Below are 27,475 nucleotides of genomic sequence, written 5' to 3' on the forward strand. Positions count from 1 at the left end.
TGGTTGCTAGATGGCCGCTAGCACAGCCGCAATAACCAGTCCCCGGTAAGCTCGGTGTGCTTTTTATTGACAATCTTTCTTTCCAAGAAAGTTAGAACCAGCCCTGTTACCTCACATCGAACTAGAGATCTCACCGTTCTTTGTTCCAGTTGCTCTGCGAAATTTAGCTCAAGGGGGCGTGTCATTTCTCAAGGATGAGCCCTTTCTGCTTTAGCTCTTTCCCTGTAACTGTCATATGTCATAGCTGGTTGGCAGTTGAAGGATGGAACTAAGGCCTAGTTTACACTTCAGTGATTTGGAGCCAAAACTAGGAGTGGAGGCAGAGTTAAGAGAAAAAGGCAAGATCTGCACCTGTTCTGTCTTTGGCTCACAATAACTGATGGAAATCACGGACCAAATCACTGAAGCGTGAACTAGGCCTAAGCATGTGTCCACCAACAAGGTGGACAGAGAAATAAGAAAAAGAACAAACAGCAGGTGGCGCTACATACATTTTATTGAATACCTCAATGGCTATACTAACTTTTTAATTATATGCAATAACAAAAATATTCAGCTAGAGGTGCTGCTTGGTAAAATATACAATCTTTTGAGGGACAACCCCTTTAAGCAGTATCCCAAACATACAGATATAGCATGTGCTTTCACATGAGGTGGTGAAAAGTCAGGGTGCCATATTGAAAAGGCAACTATTAATAACTCTTACCATTATGACACCTATATTTAGCCATTTTATTAGCAGCCACTGCATGGTAAGGGATTTCTCAAAGTTCTGTGACTTATTGGCACTCAATATCTTGTGTACGGCTAGTGAATACTACAGCGTGTAATTCTGCCATCTACTGGACAATGTGTAAATGACAAGTTATAAACACTTCATAAAAGTTACAGGATAGGGGATAACTATTAGATTGATGGGGATCCTGCTGCTTGGACACCGTACTCAGTGGAGACCCCTGAAATGAATGGAGCAACCGGTCAGGCATGCGCGCTGTCGCTCCATTCATTTCTATGGAGCTCTGGAGCTAAAACGCTGTCTCCGTAATTCCCACAGAAATGGATTGAGCGGCAGCTCGCATCCCTGATGATCTGCTGCATCGTTCGTTTCAGGAGGCTTCTCGTGATCAGTGGGAGTCTCAGCAGCAGCAGCAGCAGCAGCAGCAGGACCCCCCCCCCCCCCCCCCAAGTCTTCCCCCACCCTGTGTGGATAGCGGATAACTTCACATACAGTATACCCCTTTAAGATTTCAGTACTATGTAGAGCTGAAACATTTAGAAGTCACATCCTTCTGCAGAATCTAGGGTCTAGAATGTATGCCTGAATGTAAAGGGGAAGCTTACAGCAACTCCACTAAAAGAGGGCCATTATCATCATCAAATTAAGTGTTGATAAGATTTGTAATGCAGTGTATCAAAAGCAGACACCAGACACATCTAGTTTTATATGCATTTAATAGTTTACCAATTGGTACAATAAGATTTTTTAATATGCAGAAAACATGAATAAATTTTGTTTTACACAGTCTGATAGCAACAAATCTTAAACTGTAAAACACAGAGCAGTATTATATACATTCCTTTACTGATTTTTATATTTGTCTTTCGTCTCACTTTTTTCTCAGTTAACGCTTACAGTCTTAAAAAAAAAAAAAAAAAAAAAAAAATCCTCCAAAATAAAACCTTCCCATTTATTTTTTATTTTTTTCTCTTACGAAAATGGACACTCTCTCATGTCCGTGTCAGGGTCAACTACTATGAAGATCAAAACGTTCTTCAAAGAAGGAACTGAAGAAAGGTGAGCAATGAAGTGTGGGACAATGGTAGCCTGGAGGAGAAGAAAGTAGCCACTTACATGATAGTGGGGGGGGGACGGCTAAAACAAAACAGGTTAGAAGAGAAACATCGCAGCTGTGACTGGTAAATCCACGACCCCCATTTACAAAGAGAAACATTTTGACCCCAATCCCAGAAGTTACATTCGCCGCAGACTTCCAGCCGTAAGTTTAAACTATTATCTGTACCTACGGTCTTGACAAATAATGTAAGTGCCTGTTATTTTGTTAGATCTATATTTTGCCCCCATTTTTCCACAGATACACATTTCCAGGATTATCAAGTCACCGCCGAACAGCAATATAGTAGCTTTACACATCTCTTGCAGGGGGCACCGGTGGAGTGCTGGTTAAAGAATTAAAATACCAGAGGTTCACATAAAGCAGAAGAGGCAAACAGAAGCGGGGGAGGGGGGTAATCGACAATTATACGTAGACTGGGCTTTATCTACAATGCTCCACGGCCCTGACTGCTTGCTAGTTACTATTGTTTGATTAGTGCCTGGGCACATCATTGGTCACACCACACAAAAGCAGGACGGCTTATACTTCTAAAGTGCAAAATGCTATTAGACAGCAACAACTTTAATCCAAAGTCCCCACGTTTCTGCTTACTACTGTTAGAACATATTCGCACTTCTTCAAGCCATAACTAGGACTAAATTCAATTACAGGCGACACAGGGCAAACAGACGTCCATCGACAGGAAAACAATAGAGGTGAAGCCTGATGTTGGTTTGTATGGTCTTGGCCCTCTTCCACAGTCATTGTAGAGGCACTGACAGCAGACGTTCAATGCTGCCGCAGGATAATAGGAGAAGCAAGGCATCCCTCAGAAGCACGAGTCCTCCAAGAACAGAGTAAGATGGAGCTGATGCTTGAGGATGCCAATAAGCAGATATTCAAGTTAGCTTTACGCTCTGATGGCGACTTTCAGACCTATGGTACACTGGTTACTGTCACCCTTCACTCTGCAGTTTCACTTGCCATCATGGTTTACCTCCATTTTTCAATTTCCGATTTGCTGTTCAAAACGCAAGGAGCAGACAGATTTCCACTTGACCCAATGCAACGCGTGGAGTGACTTCATCTAGGACATGGAATTTCCTTTTGGTTCTAATTCTCTAAAGTCACTTTCTGTGAGCTCAAGCCTTCGTCTCGGTCTCTCCAATATCTTTAAAAGACAGCAGCACTATAAAGCAGGTCATCAATGCTTCGAGATACTATACAAAAAGGTATCAAAGTACAAGAGGCAATAAGGCACACTCACACTTGACTAATAAATAAGAGCCAACATGAAAGCTGACTGGATATCGGATCAGCAGCCAAGGAATCCATGACATAGTATCCACACTGTGACAACTTCAAGGCTTCCTAGAGAAAAGCATCCAAAAAAAGGACCTATGCCATGGATGGAGATCTTCATGAAGGTCCATTGCATTCTGCATTTTAAAAATAGGAGGGAGGAAAAAAAAAAAAAACTGGACCTCACTCTTTCAATAGAGATGGTTGGAGGAGATGTGCAGCACCGTCCAGAACTGTTAGGTAATTACAGGCTCTACACGCTCACACCAAGCAGTACAAGTGTCTATTAACGTGAGGTAAAACATTAGTGTAGTGTGAAAAGGTGACTTTTCTTCATATACCATAGCTGGATACCACAGGCCAAGTACCCACAAGGCTTTTGTGCATTTTCTGTCAATTTTTTTATTTTATTTTATTTTTTTAAACAGCATTTTCCCTTCCCAGGATACATGGTGGACCATACAACGAGCTGTACTTCTGCAACACAAAATAGTGAGTGCATGGACCTTCACTGAAATCAATGAGGACTTGGAACTTTCAGGCTGTTGCATTTACACACAGTGGTGAACAAAATAAAAAGTCAGTGTGACAGTTTTTTTTTTTCTTGTTTTTTTTTAAATCCTCAAATGGGACTTCTACACAAAGCATTTCATATACATGGCCATGGTAGATGGACTAGATGGATGAATGCAGTCAGTGTCACTACAGGAGGACAGACTCAGGATGTACTTTTTGAAAAGCAATGTCTAGATGTTGCATCAGATACTAGGATTTTCTTACAACGTGCATTTACTTCCCTGAAATAGGTGCTTTGTTTAAGAGACAGGAGACCTCAGTAAGAGGACACACGAGACAACTGCTTTTTCTTCTGTATCTTTTTGCAATGAAACAGATAAATATTAACCATAGTGTCTAATCTGTGTGGTTAAGCCATACCACTAGTATAGTCTGGAGCACGCACGATCCACCCCATGGATCAGTATACCCAAGCCTGACGCAGAAGATTCCTGCAGTTTCCAGGACTAGTATGTCCATCCTCACACCAGCCATCTACAAGCCCTTCAGAAGTCTCTGTTCCGGCTAATGATTTAGGTAACATTTAGTGAGAGAAGAAATAAAATAAGGTAGTAAAGTGAAATTTCAAGATATCCACCCTGAGGAAATAAGGTGCCAGTAAAGCTACCCCAAATTCTAAGGGCAAACAAGTCTATACACGGTCGCCCCTCTGATGACATTTTTTGCAAGTGGCTTTTTGTACCTACAGCTTTTTTTTTTTTTGCTTTTTTTCTTTTTTTTTTAATGGTCCTCATTTCACATGCAAATATATTTCAGAAATTCAGTCCATACAAAGGTTTCCTGTGGACATATTCATAAAACAAAAACAAACCTCTGCTCTAGATGAAGGCATGGTGGTAGCTAATCCAGAGGCACACAATGGTGGACTGACGTAAAAAAAAAAAATGAAGAGGTAACAGTTGCAGAGGGTTGTTAGAAAAACAAGTTTAGGTACATTGGACAATTTTGTTGCATAATTCTTACTTTACCACTGATGTGAAGTCTTTGGTTACCATCCAACAATCTCCTTAAAAAGGCCATCGAGTGTGTAATGCCCCTGAAAGTACCCTAGGTGGCGATTATTAGACACTAATCAAACAGTAGAACATCCAAAATCCTCAAAGACAACTTAAATAAAAAGGGAAACAAAGCAGGTGTAATGGGAAGTTTAATACCTGCAACAAAGTATTTAGTGCCATGTTTTGCAGTAATCTTTACATACATAAAAGACAAGTGCTGCTGCTACACAAACTCCAATTTTGTAGACACTCCAACACGAAGTGTACAATTTTAAAGCACACTAAAAAATAGTGTAGTAGATCCACATTACTTTTCAAAAAGCCCCACAATGATGTGCTTCTGAAGTGAGCCAACCGATCCAGGAAACCACAACCGAAGACAAAGAGTGACAGGCATGATTCTGCAGGTAGAGCCAGGGACACCCCAGAATGACCCAGTTCTTGCCTCTTAGGTCTGATGTGACCAATGCCTGCCCATGTTCTTAAACTATGGTACTTCTAGACAACGTATGTAAATTTACAGTATACAATTTGGATTCACCATGCATGAATACTTTGTGTAACATTTAATAAGCTCAATCTACATCCAGAATAATTTACATGAAAGGACAATAGGTATTTAACAGAGCTCAATGGGTAACCATGGTATCTGAGTGCATCCAGAGGAAGGGGAGAGGCAATGGGATCCAAGGTGAACTTAAATCAACGGCACTCCCACACTTTTACTGTTTGATCTACACTTCCAGTGACCACATAGGGTGCAGTCTTGTGGAAATCTGCAATGGAAATTAATACTTGTTAATAAAGGAAATGTACAACTGCTACTTCTAAGGAAAATTCATAAAACATGCAGCGATCTCCTCCAGAGTAAGGGGAGGGGTGATCACTAATGCCATCGCTCATCCCCAAACAGACCCCACAGCAGATTGTGTTTACACAGAACCATTTCACACCAACAAGGACTTTTTGCTCATTCATCGGGTAATCGGCAGAGCATTTACACCACCAGATCACCACTAATGAGTGTTACTATGAACGCTCATTAGCGATGACCTGTTCAATTTTCGGCCCGTGTAAAGGTCCCTTAAGTCAGGACAAAAAATGTTATCTGCCAGTTGAAACGAGAACACATATCCTTTTATTTTGATCTGTTTTTATTTACAGATTTTTTTTCTATTCTAGGTCCTGAACAGGATTATGGGGGCCGCCATCTTGCCTGAGCAGGTCTGGACTGAAGGAGACTTCATGGACTTCTATGGGAGCGTTTTCTAGGCAGCTTTGTGACCTCTGCAGAGGTCATTGTACAAGGAAAGACTAGATCAGTGGTGACAATCACCTACTGTAATTGGTGGATCCAGTCTTATCTATACACAGAAGTGATATCATTACAGGCAGGATTAGAAGGAGAGATAAGCAGGTAACTGCAGTAAAGTGATCTGTACAGACCAAGAAGTGGCGCCTATTAGGCTTAATGGCCAGTGAGAAAACAGCAGGATTTAAGGTTTCTTTAAAAATACGTTAAGCATAAAAACAGGATTCCCATTAGTACTGATGGCCTAACCTTAGGATACACCAATGTCAGCTGATCCCATTCAAGTGAATAGGACTGAGCTGCAGTAACATGGTCCTGTGCCTGGTACACAATGCCAGGGATGCACGGCTCACAGGGCCCTTCAATCAGCTGATACGGGGCTGACTCGCGTCAACACTACACTGATCTGATATTGATGGCCTGTCATATAGATAGGTCATCAATATTCAAGTCATTATTTAAATTTTCAACACTTTCCACCCAGATGTCAGAACAGCAGGCAATAAATCTGCAGATGAAGTGAAACTGAAATTTGTAGAGGAAAAATGGTTGAAAATGTTTAATACTGACCAAACTGAAAAAAATGATTTTTAGCCTAACATAAGTTAAACGCATTGATAAAAAAAAATGCCCCCAAAAGGTGTCCATAGCCTTTAAATTGACTCTGCTTGCTGACACCACCTAGACATAAGTATTTTCTTACATTAACTAGAGGTGGTTTGGACCTTGATGCCAAAAATGAAATTTCTTCTTCTTGAATGTTTTCATTGTACAATTTTTTTTTTTTAATGAAGGTGTGCATAATGATACTAAATATGTCCCCAATGTAATTTACAACGTCGCCATAGCACTGAGAACAAAGGCCACATTCTAGCTTTTTTAAGCATCTCCCTTCGTTTCACACATGGCATCTAACAAATGGGCGATATCATCCAGTGACCATGACTAATTTCTGTACACTTGGGGTAACGTTCTGCACGACGTGAAGGTATAATGTTTATAACCATCTGTGATAGCTTGCTGTTAGCCTAGACCGCCATCTAACCCATATTGCAACATAAATGCATTTAACATTTAAACAGATATTAAAAAAAACAATATTTTATAAAAAAAAAAAAAAAAAAAAAAGCCTACTTACCCAAAGAGGTAACGAAATGTTCGTGCGCATTTAGAGTCTTCATGCAGCGCTTATTTTTATAGTCCCAAATACGAAGAGTCTTATCATCGGCACAACTCAATATAAATTTACCTCCAGGGTGGAACTGAACTCCACGTACCCAGTTATCATGGCCAACCTACAGTAGAAAAAAAAAAACGATTGGCATGGAAATAAAGATTCTCTTAAGAACCAATGTGCAGAGACTACAGTTTACCATTATGGTAGCTAGCATTGTGAAACAGACCCCAGAACATCATTTGGTTACTTTGTGTACACTGAAGTGAATGGGACAGAGCTGCAGTACGAGACACAACCCGTAGATTAAAGAGAGCAACCATGTTTTTTTTCTGATCTTATATGTCCCCCTTCAAATTAATGGACTAGTAACAGCAGGGCAAAGTAATAAGACTTTCTTTTGTTACTCACAAGTGTCATTAGGCAAATGCCAATGCTGATGTCCCACATCTTAATAGTCTTATCTCTGGATCCGGATAGCAGAAATGGTCCAGGTTTACCACTCTTCTTAGTCTGGAAAAGAGGTTTTACCACAAGTTCACCAACAAGCACCGACACAGCGCACCAAGGATACAATCCAACAGTTAGAGGAGTGTTTACATTCACTATGAACCAAGAGGGGGATTCATCACGCCATGAACACTAAAACTCACAAAATAGGGCTGTGTCACATTTTCGGCTAATCTGCACTTAAATTGTGCAACATGTTATGTTTTTACACCACTCCCTCCTGTTTTAAAGGGAACCTGTCATCGGGATTTTGGGTATAGAGCTGAGGACACGGGTTCCTAGATGGCCGCTAGCACATCCGCAATACCCAGTTCCCATAGCTCTTTGTGACAGGCTCCCTTTAAAAAGTGGTCATGGTTAGGCTGTTGAGCGGATTGAAGCCAGATTTGTCAACTGTGATGAGTCGTAAAAATTATCTCAATCTTATTCCAGTGAAAGTGGAGCAACATCAAGGCTATTAGTTTATTAAGCATCATGTGACATTTGCTAGATTTGACTTTAGAAATCTCAGTCATTGATAATTTAGCCTCCTCGCCCCTCCAGCGCATACCTCAGATCCTGTGGCATCCAGTACAGTTGAATAGGAGCTCTCTGGAGCCCAGGAGATGCACTCTACAACATGCTCATGCTCTCTTAGCTCTGCTTTGCATTCTTTCGTTGCTACCACCCAAACGCGAACAGTTTGATCATTAGAACAACTTGCAATCAGTGTACCATCTTGGTTGGGCCTCACCATGCGGACCCACTCCCTGTGGCCTGTGAAAGTCTTCACACAATACCTACAACAACATTACAATTACACACCATACCTGTAAGGAAGAAAACACAAGTGAACAACAAAACTGCAGACACGGGGAGAAGGAGAGCTTACCCAGTCTGAACTTCCCACATTTTAATTGTTTTGTCTCTTGAAGCAGACACTATATGATCTCCATTAGGCATTATCGCTACCGAGGAAACATTGTGATCGTGACCTACAGATGAGATACAGAGTTTATACCACAACAAAAGACATTGAATAGTTCCCACAATGTATGGGTCACCCTTTTTCCCACCGGGTCTAATAGTCCATTCAATTTTTCCCAGACTGGACCTGTGGGTCTTCTCATTTCCTTCCAGTAAGTAACACTTTGCATTCTCTCTGGGTAAGTTTTTGTCGGAGGACACTGAAAACTGACAAAGCTCTCAAAATACTCAATGGTCTACAACAGAATCAAGACTCCAGTTTAAGCTTTAAAGGGAACTTGTCAGGAACATTTAGGCACAAAACCACCACCAGGTTCACAATGATCTCATATTTTTGGAGAGTTGGCATAAAAGCAACAAAATAACTTTGAATGTTTTATTCCAATGACCTGTAAGGGGTCATTAGGCTGGAGCTGCCCCTCAGAACAGTCATGTGACAAAAAAAAAGGACATTATCTGGGTGAAGGTATATTAGTAAAACCAAACAACCAGCCACAAGGGCTTATTACCAAGCTTGACCCAGATTATCAATTTGTGCAGTACGGTCACACCGATAAGCCCTCCTCGTTGCTTGACTGACGTCTCACAGGCCAAGTATGTAATTTCAAGTCGCCTCCGCCACAATAAAGGGCATACTGGCCTTGGCTTCATCCACGCATGCGCCACTGTGACTAGTGAGGAGCTTCTCCAACCCAATGACTCCTGACAGGATACAGGAAGTCAAATCTTCAAGAACATGGGAGGAGATCACTGGGGACCTGTCACGATCCAGGATAACAGGCTGATGGTGGTTTTAGGGGCCTAAATCCTCCAGACAGGTTCCCTTTAATAGTCATTTGGCACAATATAAAGTCGGGATAAAAGTACAGATATCACATGGGAAAATGATTTTTCACATTACAGGTTAATGGGGTCTGTTAGGCACTGATTGTGTCAGCTAGGGCTGGGTGATTTTGTAAAAAATAAAAAAAAGTATAATTTAAAGGGGTTCTGCAGTTTTTTTTAAACTGATGATCTATCCTCTGGATAGATCATCAGCATCTGATCGGCGGGGGTCCGACACCCGGGACCCTTGCCGATCAGCTGTTTGAGAAGGCAGCGGTGCTGGCAGTAGTGCCGCTGCCTTCTCAAACAGCTGATCGGCAAGGGTCCCGGGTTTTGGACCTCCGCCGATCAGATGCTGATGATCTATCCAGAGGATAGATCATCAGTTTAAAAAAAACTGCAGAACCCCTTCGAGGATTACCGATTTTTCGTATTTTTTTCTGCCCATAATTTTTATATTTTTTCTGTTGATGTGATTTTTTTTAAAACAATTTTGCACAGTACTAGCACGTCTCATATAAAAACAGTATTTTATATCAACTTTCAAGAGCCAGAACTCATTTGTTTTTGTGCAGATGTAGCTGTAGCTTTATGCGGTCTTTTTTTGCAGGGTGAGATGTAGTTTTTATTGGCACTATTTTGGGGTACACAGCTTCTTAATAAATATTTATATAAAAAAAAATTGGGGGGGAGGGGGAAGATAAGGAAAAAAGCATTTTTATTTTAATTTTATTTTCACATTGTTCACAGGGCAGGTTACCATGTTGTTATCTTTATTATATGTAATGTGGTTAAGAGCTCATTAACAAGACCATATCTTTTTGCAGATCGCATATTGTGGATCCACAAAACACGGATACTGGCAATGTGCCTTCTTTTTGTAGGGCCATGGAACGGATGTGCGGATGCACACCGAGTGCTGTACGCATCTTTTGCGGCCCCGTTGAAATGAATGGGCCTGCATCCGATGCACAAAATAGCGGAACAGATGCGGACAGAAATATACAGTCGTGTGAATGAGCCCCAACTAAGCAATAACATATGTATGGTTTTTTTTTCCCCACTTATGAGAAAACCATTTTTATGGAAAAAAGTTTTTTATAAACTATATTAACCTTCAATTATTTTTTGTTTTTACTGTAACTAGGAGACATGGCTTTTAAAATGCACTGGTATACAAGGTATACCAATGCTTTATAGTTTAATCGCTAACAGCAACAGGCGGTCTTTTTAGGCTGCCAAGGAAACGCATCAGCACACAGCAATTGTGCTCATGGGGAAGGGGGTTGATGGTGACAGGGAGCCTATGTATAACTGCCTAGATGCCACTGTCGCTACTGACTGTTCTAGCAGGGGCCTGACTCCTGTGATTATCTCAAATGCTGCATCAGCACAGCCTGTGTGGGGTACCTTCAGCCCCTTCCACCTGCTCCAGGGACTGGAGTATAGGGGCTCCACTGATACATCAGTCCAGAAAAAAATTAAAATATTTTTTTGATATGACGATTTAACAAAAAAAAAAAAAAAAAAAAGCCAGACATTAATAGCACTAAGGCTACTTTCACACTCGCGTTTTGGCTTTCCGTTAGTGAGCTCCGTCATGGGCTCTCAGAAGCGGTCCAAAACAGATACGTTTAGCCCTAATACATTCTGAATGGAAAAGGATCCGCTCAGAATGCAACAGTTTGTCTCTGGAGGTGGACACCAAAACACTGCCTGCAGCGTTTTGCTGTGCGCTTGACGAAACTGATCCGTCCTGGCACACAATGTAAGTCAATGGGGACGGATCAGTTTTCTCTGACACAATCGAAAACGGATCCGTCTCCCATTGACTTTCAATAGAGTTCATGACGGCTCCGTCTTGGCTATGGTACAGATAATACAAAATGGATCTGTTTAGGACGGATGCATGCGGTTGTATTATTGCAACAGATCTGTTTTTGCAGATCCATGATGTATCCGCCCAAAACGCGAGTGTGAAAGTAGCCTAACAAAATTTTAATTGCCCAGCCCTAGTGTCAGCCATGCAACAAATCCGGCACTGCGTGACGTGGGTTCAAGTTTTTACAGGAAACCGAGATGCAGATGTGAACAGAGCGTAATTTACACTTCTCTGAAGTAAAAAACAGATGAATAAATAATATACAGTAAAGAATCAGTATTAAAACTAGAAGCCATTTAACAGCTTTGTTTGTATATTGTGGGGATGTGGTCATCTGCAATATCCCATATGATTTCACAAGACCTCTTTAAATGCGAGCATCAGCACGACTTCCTTACAGAGCTATGCTAGTCAGTCTAATTGAATCCGAGCCCACTAAAGTGCCAAACGAGAGGGTCTGAAAAGTAAACACTTCCACATTCTGTAGTGACATAGGGTGTCAGAAGATTCCTCTGCCAGTCAGCTGTTCGGAGGTATATGTGACACACAGACTGCATCCCATAGTGCATACAATATCTGCAATGATTGCACACAACATGGAAGTCATTTCTTTTCAGTCCCCTTGTTTGACAGATGGGGGTGCACTGTTAATTAGGGGAAACTTAAAATATTATAGGTCATCCCTATTTTAGTTTGACAAAGTTACGTGCTCTTAAAGGGAACCGGTCACCTCCAAAAACTATCCCAAGCCGCCAGCAGTACCTCACAGTAGCCTGCAGCGTGTTTGACGATAATTTTCTTCCTGAAGGCAGATGCGGCTAAAGCTCAGAAAACGTTCTTTTATCCCCTGCCCGGCGCGCTTCTCTAGTCCTGCTTGAAGGCAAGGGGGCAGCGGCCTGCTTGCTTCAAGTCAAGATAACCACGCCCCCTTCCCTGCCCCTTCGCTGCGACTGACAGCCGGCAGTTTGGCGGGCTTTGCCGAACTCTCTGCATAAACGCTGTCCGTCAAAGCGAATGGGCAGGGAAGGGGGCGTGGTTACCGTGACTTGAAGCAAGGAGGCCGCTGCCCCCTTGACTTCAAGCATGTAGGGAGAAGCGTGCCGGGCAGGGGATAAAACAACGTTTTCAGTACTTTTGCTGAATCAGCCTTCAGAAAGAAAGGCATCATCAGAAACACACTGCTGGCTACTGTCAGGTACTGCTGGCGGCTTGGGACGGTTTTTGGGGGGTGACAGGTTCCCTTTAAGTTGTAAGTTAAGATCTGTTTGAAAAAATTATGTTTTATAAGGAAAAAACTGCATAGAGCTATGAAGCTTTTGGCTTTGTTCAACCCACACAATACAAGGCATATCTACACAAAAGTGTATTTTATACATCCTGGCGTGGAAGCCAGCATACGCGTGGGTGCGAAACACGCATCTGTGTAGCCAAACATGTTTCACTGGGATATGAATTTACATTCCGGCAGACAAGGAGCACTGGCACATACCATGCATGGTCCTAATGCACTCAAATCCTTGGAAATCCCATAGCTTGATAGTCATGTCGGCTGAGCAGGAGGCCAGAAACTTGCCAGAATGATCAAATGAAATATCTTGTACAGAGTCCGTGTGTCCCTTGAGTGTGCGTTCAAAGTCTCCTGTCTCGTAGTCCCACACCTAACATGGAGAGAGGAAACTGTTAGCACCAGGCCGTGGCTTGACAGCTTGTGGAGGCTTCCATTTGCACTCGGCAGGGCAGTCTGGCACCTCTCCGTATAATTAGCAAGGCACACAAAGAAAGCTTGCTTTGGATTAGCCATTCAGCGCTGGGGTTTTCCTACACAATTAATTGTCAAACAAACATGAAAAATCACAACCAGAACACACAAGTAACAACCAGAAAAACAAATACCACTACACGCTGTGGTAGATGGAGGAAGGAGGTGTTCACCCAATTTAATCGCTGTTTCATTATCAAAAAGTCAGCAAAAGCACGAGCTCAAGAAAAATATATAATAAACTAAAGAGAAACCTTAAGTGTTGCCCGGGCTTTTATTATCGATGACCTATCCTCAGGATAGGTCATAAATATCAGATCAGCGGGGGCCCGACCCCACACTGATCAGCTGTATGAGCAGACGGCGCGTGCAGGTGCCATCTACCTTCTTTCTTCCTGTTCACCGCTGCGGTCTATGGTCTCTGCCATAGACCTAGTAGCAGTGGACAGGAAGAGAGACGACATGTGTGGACTGCACGCGCCATCTCCTCATACAGCTGATCGGATGTCAGGTGTCGGACCCCTGCCAGACTGATATTGATGACCTATCCTCAGGATCGATAGTAAAAGCCCAGACAACCCTCTTTAAAGTGGTCGCCAGGCATTGGAAAAGACAACCCCTATCGTCCGGACTTGCTCCCCTGAACTGGGATTTTAAATTCACCTACTCGCGGTCCCAAGATTTTTTATTATTATTTACTGGGCCAAACGTTAGGACCATAGGGAGGTGGCACCCAGGATGAACTACTCACATCATCAGCCAAGCTAATCCAACATGAAGAATCATAAAGTAGATTAGCTCTATTACATGATAACCTAATAAAAGAAGAAGGGAGTGAGGGGAGTCAACATATACAAAAGTCATGGAGAAAGGAGGAGACCCTTTGTCTAACCTCCAGTATTAGACTGGAGACGCATGGCCTTGCAAGCGCATTCACATCCTAATTACCCATGACAGCGCATTTCAAGACTTGTCAGGTTGGCTATCTGACACATAAAAAGGTGATGACAAGTAATTATTATGGAGACGCTGATTTAACACCCCTTTCAATTAGCGACAAACTAATTCTACACCAGAAAATGAATAATGAACTGAAGAAACAAAAGCTCCAAACATTCAGATGAAAGAAATCAGGCAGAGCTTCTTCCATTTAGAAATGTAGTTTACACAACCTGCAGATAATACAGTCATTCAGAATCGGAGAAAAAAAAAAAATTCTAGTGACTGGAAAACAGAGCCAAGTAGTTCTCAATTTATTTTTTCCATCTACACGTGACATATATAGGCTGCATATTTCCCACTTCAAAATCATTTAAAATCCACTGCAGCTTATCAACTCATGGGGACTGCAGAGGGCACTGCATGGGGTGAATTCCAAGGCAAATCTGCAGCAACATCAATGACAAAGCCACGTGTTGGGGTACTTTCAGCCTTGCGGCAGAGTGATCCGGCAATCTGCATGCAAACGGAATGCATTTGTAGACCGATACGGCTGTGGATCAGTCTTACAAATGCATTGCGGTATTTTCTCCGTCCAAAAACCATACACTGACTGAACTGAAGACATCCTGAACGGATTCCTCCTTATTCAGAATGCATTAGGATAAAATTAATCCGTTTTTTTCCAGTATTGAGCCCCTAGGACAGAACTCAATACCGGAAAAGTTTAACGCAGGTGTGAAAGTACCCTAACATGCAGATTTTGACGCAAAATCCATGATGGAAACTCTGCTTTAAAAAAAATATAAATCTTCACTTTATTTCTTTTCAGCTTCAATCAAAAAAGGCCCCTTTACATGGGCCAACTGTGCAGGCAATTATCAGCAACAAACCTGTTTGCTCCCAATAATTACTGTAAATGCTTGTCAGGAAGAGAAAGCTGCACTTACATTAAACAATCATTTCCTCTGTGAGGAGACGAGCAATCTGATGCCCACAGATGACTTTGGGGTCCGCAACAACAATGGTTTCACCCAACGAATGCGCATTTGCTTGTTAATCAGGTGATCAGTGGCACCTTTACATAGGTCAATCATCAGAAACTAGCATTTGTACAAATTGGAGTCGGGAGTTTTTTCCCCTAAAGTGAGGAAAATTGGCTTCTACCTCACAGGTTTATTTTTTTTTTTTTTTTTTTCGTTCCTCTGGATCAACTTGCATTGCAACAATGGATGTGACTATGGAAGTGCTAGTGTATGTGCGATTCGCAAAAATGTAGATCGGACGTGGAGCAAAAGTACGGTCGTGTGAATGGGGCCATAGGCTGTCAATCAGACAAAGGAAGACTGGATCTCACAGATACCCTTGAAGATTTATTGCCTGTAAGGGCTCATGCACATGGCTGTAGCCATTTTTGCATTCGGCAAATCATAGTTCAGCAAAACTAGGATACCGGTCACGTATGTTCTGCATTCTGTGGAACAGAACGTCCAGGCCATAAGAGAACTGTCCTATCTTTGTCCGTAACCAAGACAATAATAGGACATGTTCTATATTTTTGGGTGGCCGCAGAACGGACATACGGATTCAGACAGTACACGGTGTGCTGTCCACATCTTTTTCTGCCCCACTGAAGTGAATAAGTCCACGTATGTCCCATAAAAAAATACATTCGTATGCATGAGCCCTGAAGGCCACTTTACATGGACCAACAGAGCAGGATATTGTAGGGAATGAACCATTCGTTCCCAATTACTGTCTGGTAGTTACAGAAGGTGAGAGCTGCATTTACAAGCAGCAGTCACCGCCTCTGCATAGAGATGAGCGGTTGCTAGAGTGTAGGTATTAGTGACGGCGTTTTGGCAAGGACAAAGGTAAACACTTAGTGGAAGTCAAGAGTTTAGAGTTTCATGCTGAACATCGGAGGCTTGGACTTGCACTGACATTTGATCGGGATCTTCTGTCACTTACTTCATGCCTTACACAAATAAAGAACCACAAGGGGAATGCTGTAAATATTACACCACACCTCTGTACACAAACCTATAGTAAAGGGAACAGGATTCCAAATTCAGCTTACTTCATTGTATAGTGAAGTTCTGCATGAATGCATGGGCCAATAAATACAATAGGGAAACTTATTAAAACTCCCTTACGGAAAGGTTCACATCTCAGCTATTGTAAGGAGGTATTTTTCCGGAAGAAAGCAGTCATTTAGGCCGGAAAGCCTCCGGATCCAACTATAGCTAACGGGGATGCAGCGGGGGAGCGGCGGTGTCCGCTGAATGTGGAAACTCAGATAGTCTGTTCCTCTGACGGATTAAATTAGTGGAGATGTGAACCTACCCTTACATATATACAGGCCTTACTAACCATAACATCCAATCAATGTTGAGCTTATATTTCTGAAGACTGCTGTGGAAAATGAAGGCTGACTGCAATTAGTCGTTATAGGCAACAAGGTTTGTCGATTGGTTGGATGGATCTGATAAATCTCCCCCATTATCTTATTTTTGAAACACTATAATGACCATTCTTCTAATTTACAAAAAAGTATACAGAGCAAGAATACCTTAATTGTTGCATCCTCTGAAGCAGTGACCATAACACTAAAAACTGGATGGAAAATGACGCGAGTGACCGGACTTCGATGACCACTAAGTGCATATTTTTCAGGAGGGCGTGGTATCCATTCTTTGGGGTCTCTCTTCTGACCAATTGGTCCGCCAGATGTAAACTCTTCTTTCGCTTCATTCAGCTTTGATTCTAATTCCATTACCTGTCAGGGTTAAAAATGAACTACATTCATTCACTGACATCTTGTGCTAGGTCACGACCACAAAGGATTTACCCAGCACCGACTCCTCAGGTATGTCTTGGCACCAGATGACCCCTATTAAACCAAGCACATAGCCTGGTGTCGGTAATCCTGCAGCATAAAATAACACCTTCCTCCTCGCTGCCGGCACCATGGTTGTTGATAAAAATCATACTTCCATTCCTTTGCTGGCAGGCAATTTCGAGCACCAGGAGTCGGGCTTTTTCAGTACGAGCATAGCTATGCAACTCCTACCGCCCCCTCCTCTTGATTGACAGCTTTAGAGTACGACTAGGACTTGGTCTAGAGCAGTCAATTAAGGGGAGGGGGATGTGTTTAGATGTGGTAAGGGATTGCATAGTAGTGCTCATACTGAAAGCGCCTGCCTCCTGGTGCTTGAGATGGAAGGAGGAAGGTGTCATTTTAAACAGCAGAATCAAACCCAGGGGTGATCCCGGTGACGGAGCCGCTTTAAATACATTTAATAAGAAAGGCACATCATGCCACTATACTCAAATCCAAGAGACTGCTCACTGAATAGAACCCCTCAAAAGGACTGGTACAATGGTTGTCTACCATTAAAGAGCTCGTCAAGTCTCTAAAAGTAGTCTGTCTGTTCAACATGAGGATTTTGGCATTTCAGTCATAAATCCTAAAGTTACAATTCTAGTTTGTGTGCATAAACTTAGTTTACTGCACTGTGCAACCAAAGAACCATGGTCAAGATATAAAAATGCAATAAAAACAAAAAAAGTGATTTACTCTGCTATCTCCATTACAACAGGAGAACATGGGACCTCTTCTCACGAGGGACGTGGAGCCCAGGGGTCAGAGACTCACTCATTTGACAGCTGTGGATTAAACTGTTTCTATTGGGACAACCCCTTTGGATTGAGTGTTCCCCTAGAAATTCATTTTATCTGCACGGTCCATACAATACGCCGTTTCCTCCCATTTCTCTCTTGGGGGAGCAACAAAGATTTAAAAAAATACATACTAAGCCTTATATTTTGATAATGATACACTCCTCCTGAAACAGCCATTTTCACCCTGTTAAAACATATACAGCAACACCGGGCTGTTACCTTCTTCTGTAATCTGATAACTGATGTCCATTTCTTCTCCAGCAGGCCGGCATACTTCTTATCTAGCTCTTCATTCTGAAATAGAAAAAAGCTCAATGTAGAGAAACGTCCTTTCTAGATACCATATGAAATCATTATGCATCATGCATGTCACCATACACAATGAGACACTGGCTCACAATTCTGAACTGTAAGGGCTCGTGCACGTGGTCGTTGCAGTTTTTGCAGATCCACAAAAACACTGATGTCGTCCATAGAACTGTCCTATCCTTGTTCGCAAAGAACGGACAAGAATAGGGCATGTTCTATTTTTGCAGGGCGGCGGAACGGACTTAAGGATGCTGCCGGCACACAGTGTTCTGTCCACATCTTTTGTGGCCCCAATGAAGTGAATGGGTCTGAATATGATCTGCAAAAAAATGCAGATCGGATGTGGACAATGCTCCATCAGAGGAAAAGAAATTAAAAAAATTCACCATCACCCATTGATTTGATTATTTTGAGCATCAGTTTGTGCTATTTTTGAAGGGAGAAAACATGCTGCTTTCCATCCACAAGATAAAAAAAACTGTAAAAAGGAGTTTATTTTTTATTTATTTTTTAAACACTGAAGTGAATAAATGACGCATAAAAATCATTTGTTTCAACAGACAGAAAACATAATACTGATGTAAAGATTATTTTTCTGAAAATTAATCTGGTATAATAGGCAGATTAGCACGTCAATGACACTAACATTAAAATATATCCATACACACACACAAATACAGGGGTCCGTCAAGTCACGATGCCCTCAGGATACAATATTTTCAACAAAGTGCTTTCCTGTCCCACCGTAACATAAAACCAGACTCCATGCCAAACACTGCTGATCTGTGGCACGTGGCTAACTGGACTGGAAGGTCCAACCAATGTGGGCACCTCACTGGTAGAAGACCAGTATTAGACTTCCTAGCGCCTCATTCTGTACTGCTCTTTAACGGTGTCAGGATGAGCTGCTCCTTTGGACACCATCCGAGAACGGCTCCATGTTATATATTTGGTAATCAGTGGGTAATGGACAAGACCCTGAATATGCGATTTACAGCTTCAGGAAGCTTTCTGGCTTCTAGATGTGAAGACTTCTCAAACTGGTATAAAGTAGAACTGGCTTAGTTGCCCACAGCAACCAACCAGATTCCACCTTTCATTTTTCACAGCTCCTTTGGAAAATGAAAGGCGGAATCCTATTGGTTGTTATGGGCAACTAAAGCCAGTTCTACTTTATACCAGTTTGATAAATCCCCCCTTACTTGATGTGTATTAGTTTGCTGCTTAGTTTACTTTATCTTCATTTTCTCTTCTTTTAGGATAACATTTCAGCTTTTGGCAACAATAACCAGTTTTCCAAAGAGTTATGGTCTCAAGTTACAATATTTTCAACTTACACTTGTCCAGGACCCCACTGTACACACATCTAATACAGATATACTGAAGTGTTGAGTACCTTACCATATCTAGCTCTGCCTCCTTCTTAAAAACGGAGTATGCCTCTTCATAGCCATTAGAACGAAGATAGTCTGCTATAGCTCGATTTCTGAAATAAAAGTGAAACATAATTGTAGAACTAGATTCTTGCTGAGGAAACATGCAAAGACTAGAAACCGTGTTACCCAGTTCTGGACAACTTCAAGATAGCAATTTTTGGTTTTACTTTGCCTTTTACGTTAAACCATACATATGCTAATTTACAGCTAGCCACCAATTTACCATGTTGTAAGGCTAAGGGTCCATTCACACATCCGCTAAATGGGTCCGCAATTTTGTGGAACAGGGGCAGACCCATTCATTTTCAATGAGGCCGGAATATGCTGTCCGCATCCGCACTCCCGTTCCGAAAAGAAATAGAACATGTCCTATTCTTGTCCGCAATTGCGGACAAGAAAAGGCATTTTCTATAAGAGTGCCGTCGATGTGCGATCCGCAAAATGCTGAACGCACATTGCCGGTGTCCGTGTTTTGCAGATCCGCAAAACACATACGGACGTGTGAATGGACCCTTAAACTCTAGAGATTTTCAAGTTTCCGCAGCTCCAGTCATAAGCTGATCCCCAAGCAGTAAGTGAGCCAGCAGTGACAGGCCTATGATTGGCTGCAGTGGAGCACATGACCCTGTCCGCAGACCAGCCATAAGACAAGAGCTGGACTGGTGCGGCAGTGACCAGATGCAAATCCTATGACACAGTTATACATAGATTTTCCTGGTTGTGGCGACAACCACTGAAGTCACATTTACTACAACCCCAATAATAGTCGAGGAATTCCCAAAAGAAGCCATAGACCTGAATGTCCCCAGACTCTTGGATTTTATCATGCCCCATCATTTGTGCTCATGGGACAGGTGAATGGCAGCCGTGTATTCCTCTCTACTGACCAGTCATGTGTATGGGGAGGGGTGGAAGGAAGAGATATCAAAATGGTCAATTTGACAGCAGTGTGCAAAATAAAATGACACAACTATGGACTTGGCTTCCAATTTTAAAAACAATTCCATATTTGTTTTTTTCATTAATCTGTATCAGAATAAACGCCAAAATGATAAAAGATAAAACTTCTAAATAAACTTTTCAGAGAAATCCCACTTATGCTACAAATCTGATATTCACATGCTTTAACAGATCAATGTAGGAACTGCAATACAGATTTACAGCCGATTTCTACTTTTTTTTTTTTTTACATCTGCATAGCAAATATGGAGCATAGAGCGGCTATAACCACACATCAAATAAAATCATTCAAAGCCACAAAGTCAGTTGTTTTTCACATAATCTTCTATCCAAAGAAAGGAAAGATGTGAGATTATAGTCTATGATGAGTAACTTCCTTGGCCATCTTGACACACAGGAAAGGACCACTCAGCCAGTTACTGGATAAGGTGGGTCAATACCAAGGCCAGTGATTGGCTGAGCAGCCATTTCCTGTGTGTTGCAAGTGACCAGGAAGTGAAGACTAGCTGTTTTTTTCTCTTTGCCATTATAACTTTTTTTTTTTTTTTTAACCCTTCCGATACCAGCGCCGAACATGCACGGCGATGGACCGATAGGCAAATATGGCGCCCCCTTGCACGTTCAGCAGGTCTCCGCTGTTTCAAACAGCAGAGACCTCGGCTAATTACCGCGACTTGCAATAATGCCGACAGTGTTAAATAAAGCCTTTATATGCCATGATCAAGCGAGATCACAGCATCTAAAGGGTGAAAAACCCAGAACGAGGCCAAAACATAATTTCGGAAGGCCAACATAATAAAGGGATTTTAAAAATCCACGATTGTCCAGAATAAAAAATAGATTTTGTACGCTCAAATACGAGCTTAAAAAAACATTACAAAAAAAAAAAAAGAAAAAAAAAAAAAAAAGGTGAATGCTGCAGTTTACACTGATACACCGCCGACCGCATGCTGCACAGCGCAGTCGGAGGTGTATCAGCGAGGAGGGGGCCGGCATCTTGTTTTGTAATGGCAGCAGGGCCCAGTGCAGTCACTGTATCCTGTTACACCGGGTCCCGCTCACTGTACTAAATCGTATCCAACTGCAGGTAATGTTTAACTATAGAATATCTATAGCCTGTACTTGCGTCTATAGCAGGCAGGAGGCTGGGCGGGCACGGGCAGCGTAACTCACTACGTCACGCGCCTGCTCCACCCACTTTATCTATTAAGCAGGTGGCGTGTGATGTTTTGAGTTACGCTGCCAGTGCCCGCCCACACAGTCTCCTGCCAGCTATGGACGCAAGTACAGGCTGCTGGATTGAAGATATTCTATAGTTAAACATTGCCTGCAGTTCGATACGATTAGTACAGTGACTGCACCGGTTCCCGCTGCCATTACAAAACTACTGTAGACCCCCATATCAGTGTTGTGCCAGCCCCCAGGCACCCCCCCATAACAGTGCCAGCCACAGACACCCCCCCCCCCATAACAGTGTCAGCCACAGACACCCCCCCCCCTATAACAGTGTCAGCCACAGACACCCCCCCCCTATAACAGTGTCAGCCACAGACACCCCCTCCCCCCATAACAGTGTCAGCCACAGACACCCCCCATTAAAATAGGCTAAAAATTTGCCATTTGCAATTTTCTCATTACTACTTACAAAAAAAAAAAAAATTAATAAAATGTGATCAAAAGTCTAACACACTCCAAAATGATTTCAATAAAAACTAGATTGTCCCACAAAAAATGTGGACAGCACACGGATGTCATCTGTATGTGGTCTGCATCCGTGCGGCCAGTCTTCAAAATATCCTATTATTGTTCTTTCTGAGACAAGAATAGGCATATCTATAGAAGGGACCAAGGAAAGTGTGGGATGAACATGGCCGGTATCCATATTGTGTCTCTGTGGTTTAGGTCTAGGCCTGAGCAATCTTACCGACAGATGCACAAGACCCCCAACATCTGAGGAGAAGCTGACAAGGTCGGGTAGAGGTGGCCCGTCTCCTGCATGCTGATGTGCAGCTTCCCGGAAGACTGGATTGTCCTACACAGAAAGGCTGACATTTATACAATGCGCAGTCACCTCTAGATGGCAAAAAGGAGCTTTACAAATCCAGTAGAAGAGTAAAATCAATACTGGGTGTTAATGGTCTGGGCTCCAGACACACAGCACACAATTCAGTAGGGTTGCATTTCAAATAGTGCAAGGTTACACCAGTGCACTTTAAAAGCCTCTTTTACGTCAGGTTTATCAGTACGAGACGGGAACTACCCTTTAATACCTTATGTAACGTGACCTCTGGGCCTCCAACAAGTCTAAGGATGAAAGAGATGCAGTGCTGGCACAACAAAAGGTTGTAAGAGTTGTCCTAGATGTTATGACTGATGGCCTGCCTTCAGAATAAGCCTCCAATATCTCATCAGCAGGGGGACACATCTTTTCTAATCAGCTGTTTCAGGTTAGCTTGGGTGTTGGAAGTCAGAGCATGAACTACACAGGTCGGCCTACTGTGTGGCTGATGGGGCTTCTTACTGCAGCACTGCTCCCATTCACAGCAATGGGGGCAGCACTGCAGTAACCAGCTCAAAGCTATGTAGTTCTGGCGGCACCCCAAAACAGCTGATCGGGGGGGTGAGTGTAGGGTGTCTGACCTCTGTTTATCAGATACTGATGGCCTATCTGGAGGCTAGGATAATCCTGGACAACACCTTTAACATGTAAGCTATGCTCACACAGATATCACAAAAAAAAAAAAGAAGGATGATGAAGAACATCACTCCATTACATGCCCAAATATAATTTATCATCAAGAAGTGCATGATGCTATTTGAACAGGTCTTTTACCACCTCTTGCAGGTGAAGGCCACTATGAAGAACTCTTAATATATTTTTAATACTATGGAAACATGGTAAAATAAAAAGCTGAAACATGCATGCTGGTAATAACTACTGTATCACAAATAGCTAAAGAAAATTTAGACCAGACATCTGCTGGTATAACTGATTTTAGTTCTGTCAGGAGGTCACGGTGCTGGTTTCCATTACAGGACGGTCTTCTCCTCCAAGAGTGGATAGGGCAATCTGATGCAATAACCAACCACCCAAGTACCAAATGCACAAAAATAAATAAATTTGCAGAGCACATTTGACCCACAGAACTAATCTTGACCTGAGCTAAATGACCCATAAAACACATCTGCAATAAGCTAATATATACAGGCATACAGTGAAATTTACTAAATTTGTAATTTCTGCAACACCTATGACTGCCCCAGAAAGAAGAAATGGAGTCAGGAGTCAGTCCTCAACTTCAGTCCCCAAAATGAGGAATAAAAATATTCCCAAACCTCCGATTCTGGACTGATGTCAAAGGTGTTGTCCAGCCTTTATTAAAGTGAAGGTCTATCCACTGGAAAGGCCATCAGTAGCTGATCAGCAGGAACATGAAACCACTCCCCCCAGCCGACCAGTTACTTGAGTGTGGCTGTCGCTGGAAGCTGTCACCGAAAATAAACAGCATGGCCGCCCATGTAGTGGAGGGAGCACATTACTACAGCACTGACCGAGCTGTGCAGTCTGGGAGATAACTTTCAGCCATGGAGCTACACCCGAACAGCTGTTTGGCAGCGTGCAGACCCCCACGATCAGCTAGTGATGGCCAATCCCAAAGTTCACATACCATCTGCAACACATTCACCAACATGGAGGAAATGCCACTTCATCAGCATGTACTTGCTGTACAGCACCTAAGGCTAGCTTCAAATCTGTGGCAGACAGCCTGCTGGAGTTCTCCAGGTCCAGCAATGCCAGATACTTCCACCTGCCGGACCCCACTGACTATAGTGGGGTCCGGTCGCAGCCCAGCAAATATGCTGGAAATTGGCCGGGCATAAACTGCTGTTTGCAACGGTTTTTGTCTGGCTGATTCTATGCCAGAAGAGCCTGCCGGTGTGAAAGTAGCCCAACAGAATTATACATGGCCCTGTAGTAAACCTAAACTAAACTTCCCTTTAAAACTGGCTGTTAAAAGGCTTGTCAGTTATTGTTTTGTTCTGTTCTTTCTATGTTTCTAACTAGGCAAATGTAACAGCTTTACAATTAACTCACTTTATCTCCAGTGGCTGGTTTCTCAGATTTCACTGAGGGTCACATGACCTGTGATGTCAGCTTCTCTCCCTGCTCTGATAATGTACCTGCACAAGCCTGAAAGATCTGTACTGGCCACGCCCCCCTGCACTGCCGACTGCTTATTGCTCTCTCCCAAGATTATTAACCCCTTCAGCTGCACAGACTCAGGGCTGGGCACAGGAGCTGAAAGAGAAGTTCTGCAGAGCATTGCAGGTAGGGGGAAGATTCTGTGTGTATTAGCAGTGTCATTATACAGCTAGGACTTGTAGTTCTACACATACAACATGCTGCTGAGTCTCCCAGCAGGCAGACCTGTCACTCAGGGCAGTACTTGTATTCACTCCCTTAGCAGTGCAGGGGGAGGGGCAGAGGTTGTTTTTATTGCAAGTAAACAAAAGGGCCAGAAGAGAACCAGGGAAATGATGAAATAGATATTTTTTTGCCTAAAACTTGCTTAGCTATATATTGCTGACCATCAGATTTACAGTACTATATCTTTCTTCCATAACTCGGACAACACCTTTAATTAAGGATCTCTTTACTGCAGGTTTATTAATTTGTAGTAACACTAAGCTCACACCAGCATTATAGCTTTCTTTTATAATGGAAACTATGACAGATGGATTCCTCAGACAATAGAATCTGATGACTTATGCCTTACTGACACAGCACTGTTTAATCAGTGATTTCAAGCCAAAATCAGAGGTGCAACCAAACACTGACCAAAACAGTGATGTGTGAAGCAAGCCTTACAATGGGGTCTGTCTGGCTCAGTTGGTCGAAACAAGAGTGTACAGAATAGGAAGAGACAGCTCACGAAGGTGTATTGGTGCCTTAAGTCATTTTTCACGTAAGACATGCTCCACCACCTACCTGAGCTACCTGTACTGTACAGAATATTCTGCACATCACTTCTGCCTCCATGTCAGCCACTCAGGTTGCATTTCCCAATCATAATGCTACATTATTCCTACTACAAGGTCCCATGTCCTGCTACCTATGCCAGCAGTGCATCCTAATGAAACCAATAATAGAGTTCATGGACATATGGCACAGAGAGTCTGCCCGCTTACATTCTATAGAGCTGCACCTTGTGCTGCGTTGTTGAGACATGTCCAGAATTATGAAAATGTCAATTTCTGCATATGAATAAACCATGCACATACTTCTAATTTTATATTCTTGGGGGGCCTTTACCCACGGCATAAAAAAATTTACACAAATCCAAATGTGCAGATTTTGTAGTTCATGTGCTTTTTGAGGCGGATTATAATTTCCCAATGAATTCACTGGAGAAATTGGCTTTTACAAAAATCAGCAAATTTTTAAAGCCTAAATATTTTTAAATATTAATGACCTATCCTCAGTTAATCAGTATCCGATTAGTGGTGATCCGACTCCCCCACCGCCGATCAACTATTGTGAGCACTGCCTATGTGCACCGCTTCCTTTGCAGTGCAATTACAACTGGTCGTCCCATTCACTTATCTCCCGTGAAAAAGCAGACAACGAACAGGTAATATTGAAGAGGAGACAGTGCTCACATAAGCTGATCGGGCGGCAGGGGTGGGACTCGGACCAGTCCTGAAGATTGGTCATCAATGTTAAGTCACTGCACATCACCTTTGAAGACGACACATTTAAACTCCATAGCAATACACGCAGAACTATTCATAATGCAGATTTTTCTGCAATTGCATTCCACCACATATATAAGAGGAGGAGCAGTAAAGCAGATTAGAAAAGTAAAGGGAACACAAAAATAACATCCTAGATCTGAGTTAAAGGGAACCTGTCACCGGGATTTTGTTTATAGAGCTGAGGACATGGGTTGCTAGATGACCGCTAGCACATCCGCAATACCCAGTCCCGATAGCTCTGTGTGCTTTTATTGCGTAAAAGAAAACGATTTGATACATATGCAAATTAACCTGAGATGAGTCCTGTCCCCAACTGATCTCACATACAGGACTCATCTCAGGTTAATTTGCATATGTATCAAATCGTTTTTTTACACAATAAAAGCACACAGAGCTATAGGGACTGGGTATTGCGGATGTGCTAGCGGTCATCTAGCAACCCATGTCCTCAGCTCTATACACAAAATCCCGATGACAGGTTCCCTTTAATTAAATATTCTGCTGAAATACTTTGTTCTTTACATAGTTGAATGTGCTGACAACAATCACACAAAAATAAAAAAAATGGAAATCAAATTTTTCAACCCATGGAGGTCTGGATTTGGAGTCACACAAAATTAAAGTGGAAAACACACTACAGGCTGATCCAACTTTGATGTAACGTCCTTAAAACAAGTCAAAATGAGGCTCAGTAGTGTGTGTGGTAGGGATCGACAGATATTGATTTTTTAGGGCCGATACCGATAATTTGTGAACTTTCAGGCCAATAGCTTATACCGATATTCTGGGAATTTTCATTTTTTTTAAAAAAAAATCCTACACAAATCTGCAGAAAATTTATATTTAACGTGTATTTTAATTTTCTTTTGTAAATCTTTCTTTTTCATTTATACTTAAGGGTTTCTATCACTTCGTTGCACATATTTAGCTGCCAGACACTAGCGATCCGCTAGTGTCTGCTCTGCCCAACCATCCTAATATAATTGCTTTTGGGGCAGCCGATTTGCTAAAAAAAAGAACTTTTATTAATATGCTAATGAGCCTCTAGGTGCTATGGGGGCGTCATTAGCACCTAGAGGCTCCGTCTACCTTCAGAAACTGCCACCGCCCAGCGCGTCCCTCCAGCCCGCCCATCTCCTAATGAATGCGATCCTCCCTGTGAGCGCCTGTATTCAGCGCATGCGCAGTGAATGTCTGACAGCTTCCCTGCTCAGACATCTCCACTGCGCCTGTTCCTCAGAGCACTATGAT

At 42.4% G+C, this 27,475-nt stretch overlaps 1 protein-coding gene across 1 annotated transcript in view; it reads right to left on the reverse strand.

Annotated features, from left to right (window-relative positions):
- Positions 1–1,435: 1,435 nt before the first annotated feature.
- Positions 1,436–27,475, reverse strand: part of PAFAH1B1 (platelet activating factor acetylhydrolase 1b regulatory subunit 1) — a 65,318-nt gene continuing 39,278 nt past the window's right edge. Inside the window, exons 3-11 of the mRNA XM_040423496.1 lie at positions 19,473–19,557; positions 17,982–18,056; positions 16,651–16,857; positions 12,870–13,038; positions 8,579–8,681; positions 8,258–8,486; positions 7,609–7,710; positions 7,162–7,318; positions 1,436–5,487 (exon numbers count right to left, since the gene is read on the reverse strand). Of these exons, the coding sequence (XP_040279430.1) occupies positions 5,414–5,487; positions 7,162–7,318; positions 7,609–7,710; positions 8,258–8,486; positions 8,579–8,681; positions 12,870–13,038; positions 16,651–16,857; positions 17,982–18,056; positions 19,473–19,557 (1,201 nt within the window). The 3' untranslated portion in view covers positions 1,436–5,413. The remainder of the gene's footprint in view (positions 5,488–7,161; positions 7,319–7,608; positions 7,711–8,257; positions 8,487–8,578; positions 8,682–12,869; positions 13,039–16,650; positions 16,858–17,981; positions 18,057–19,472; positions 19,558–27,475) is intronic.

This window comes from Bufo bufo, chromosome 3, assembly GCF_905171765.1.
Source record: "Bufo bufo chromosome 3, aBufBuf1.1, whole genome shotgun sequence".
In the NCBI taxonomy this organism is placed as follows: domain Eukaryota; kingdom Metazoa; phylum Chordata; class Amphibia; order Anura; family Bufonidae; genus Bufo; species Bufo bufo.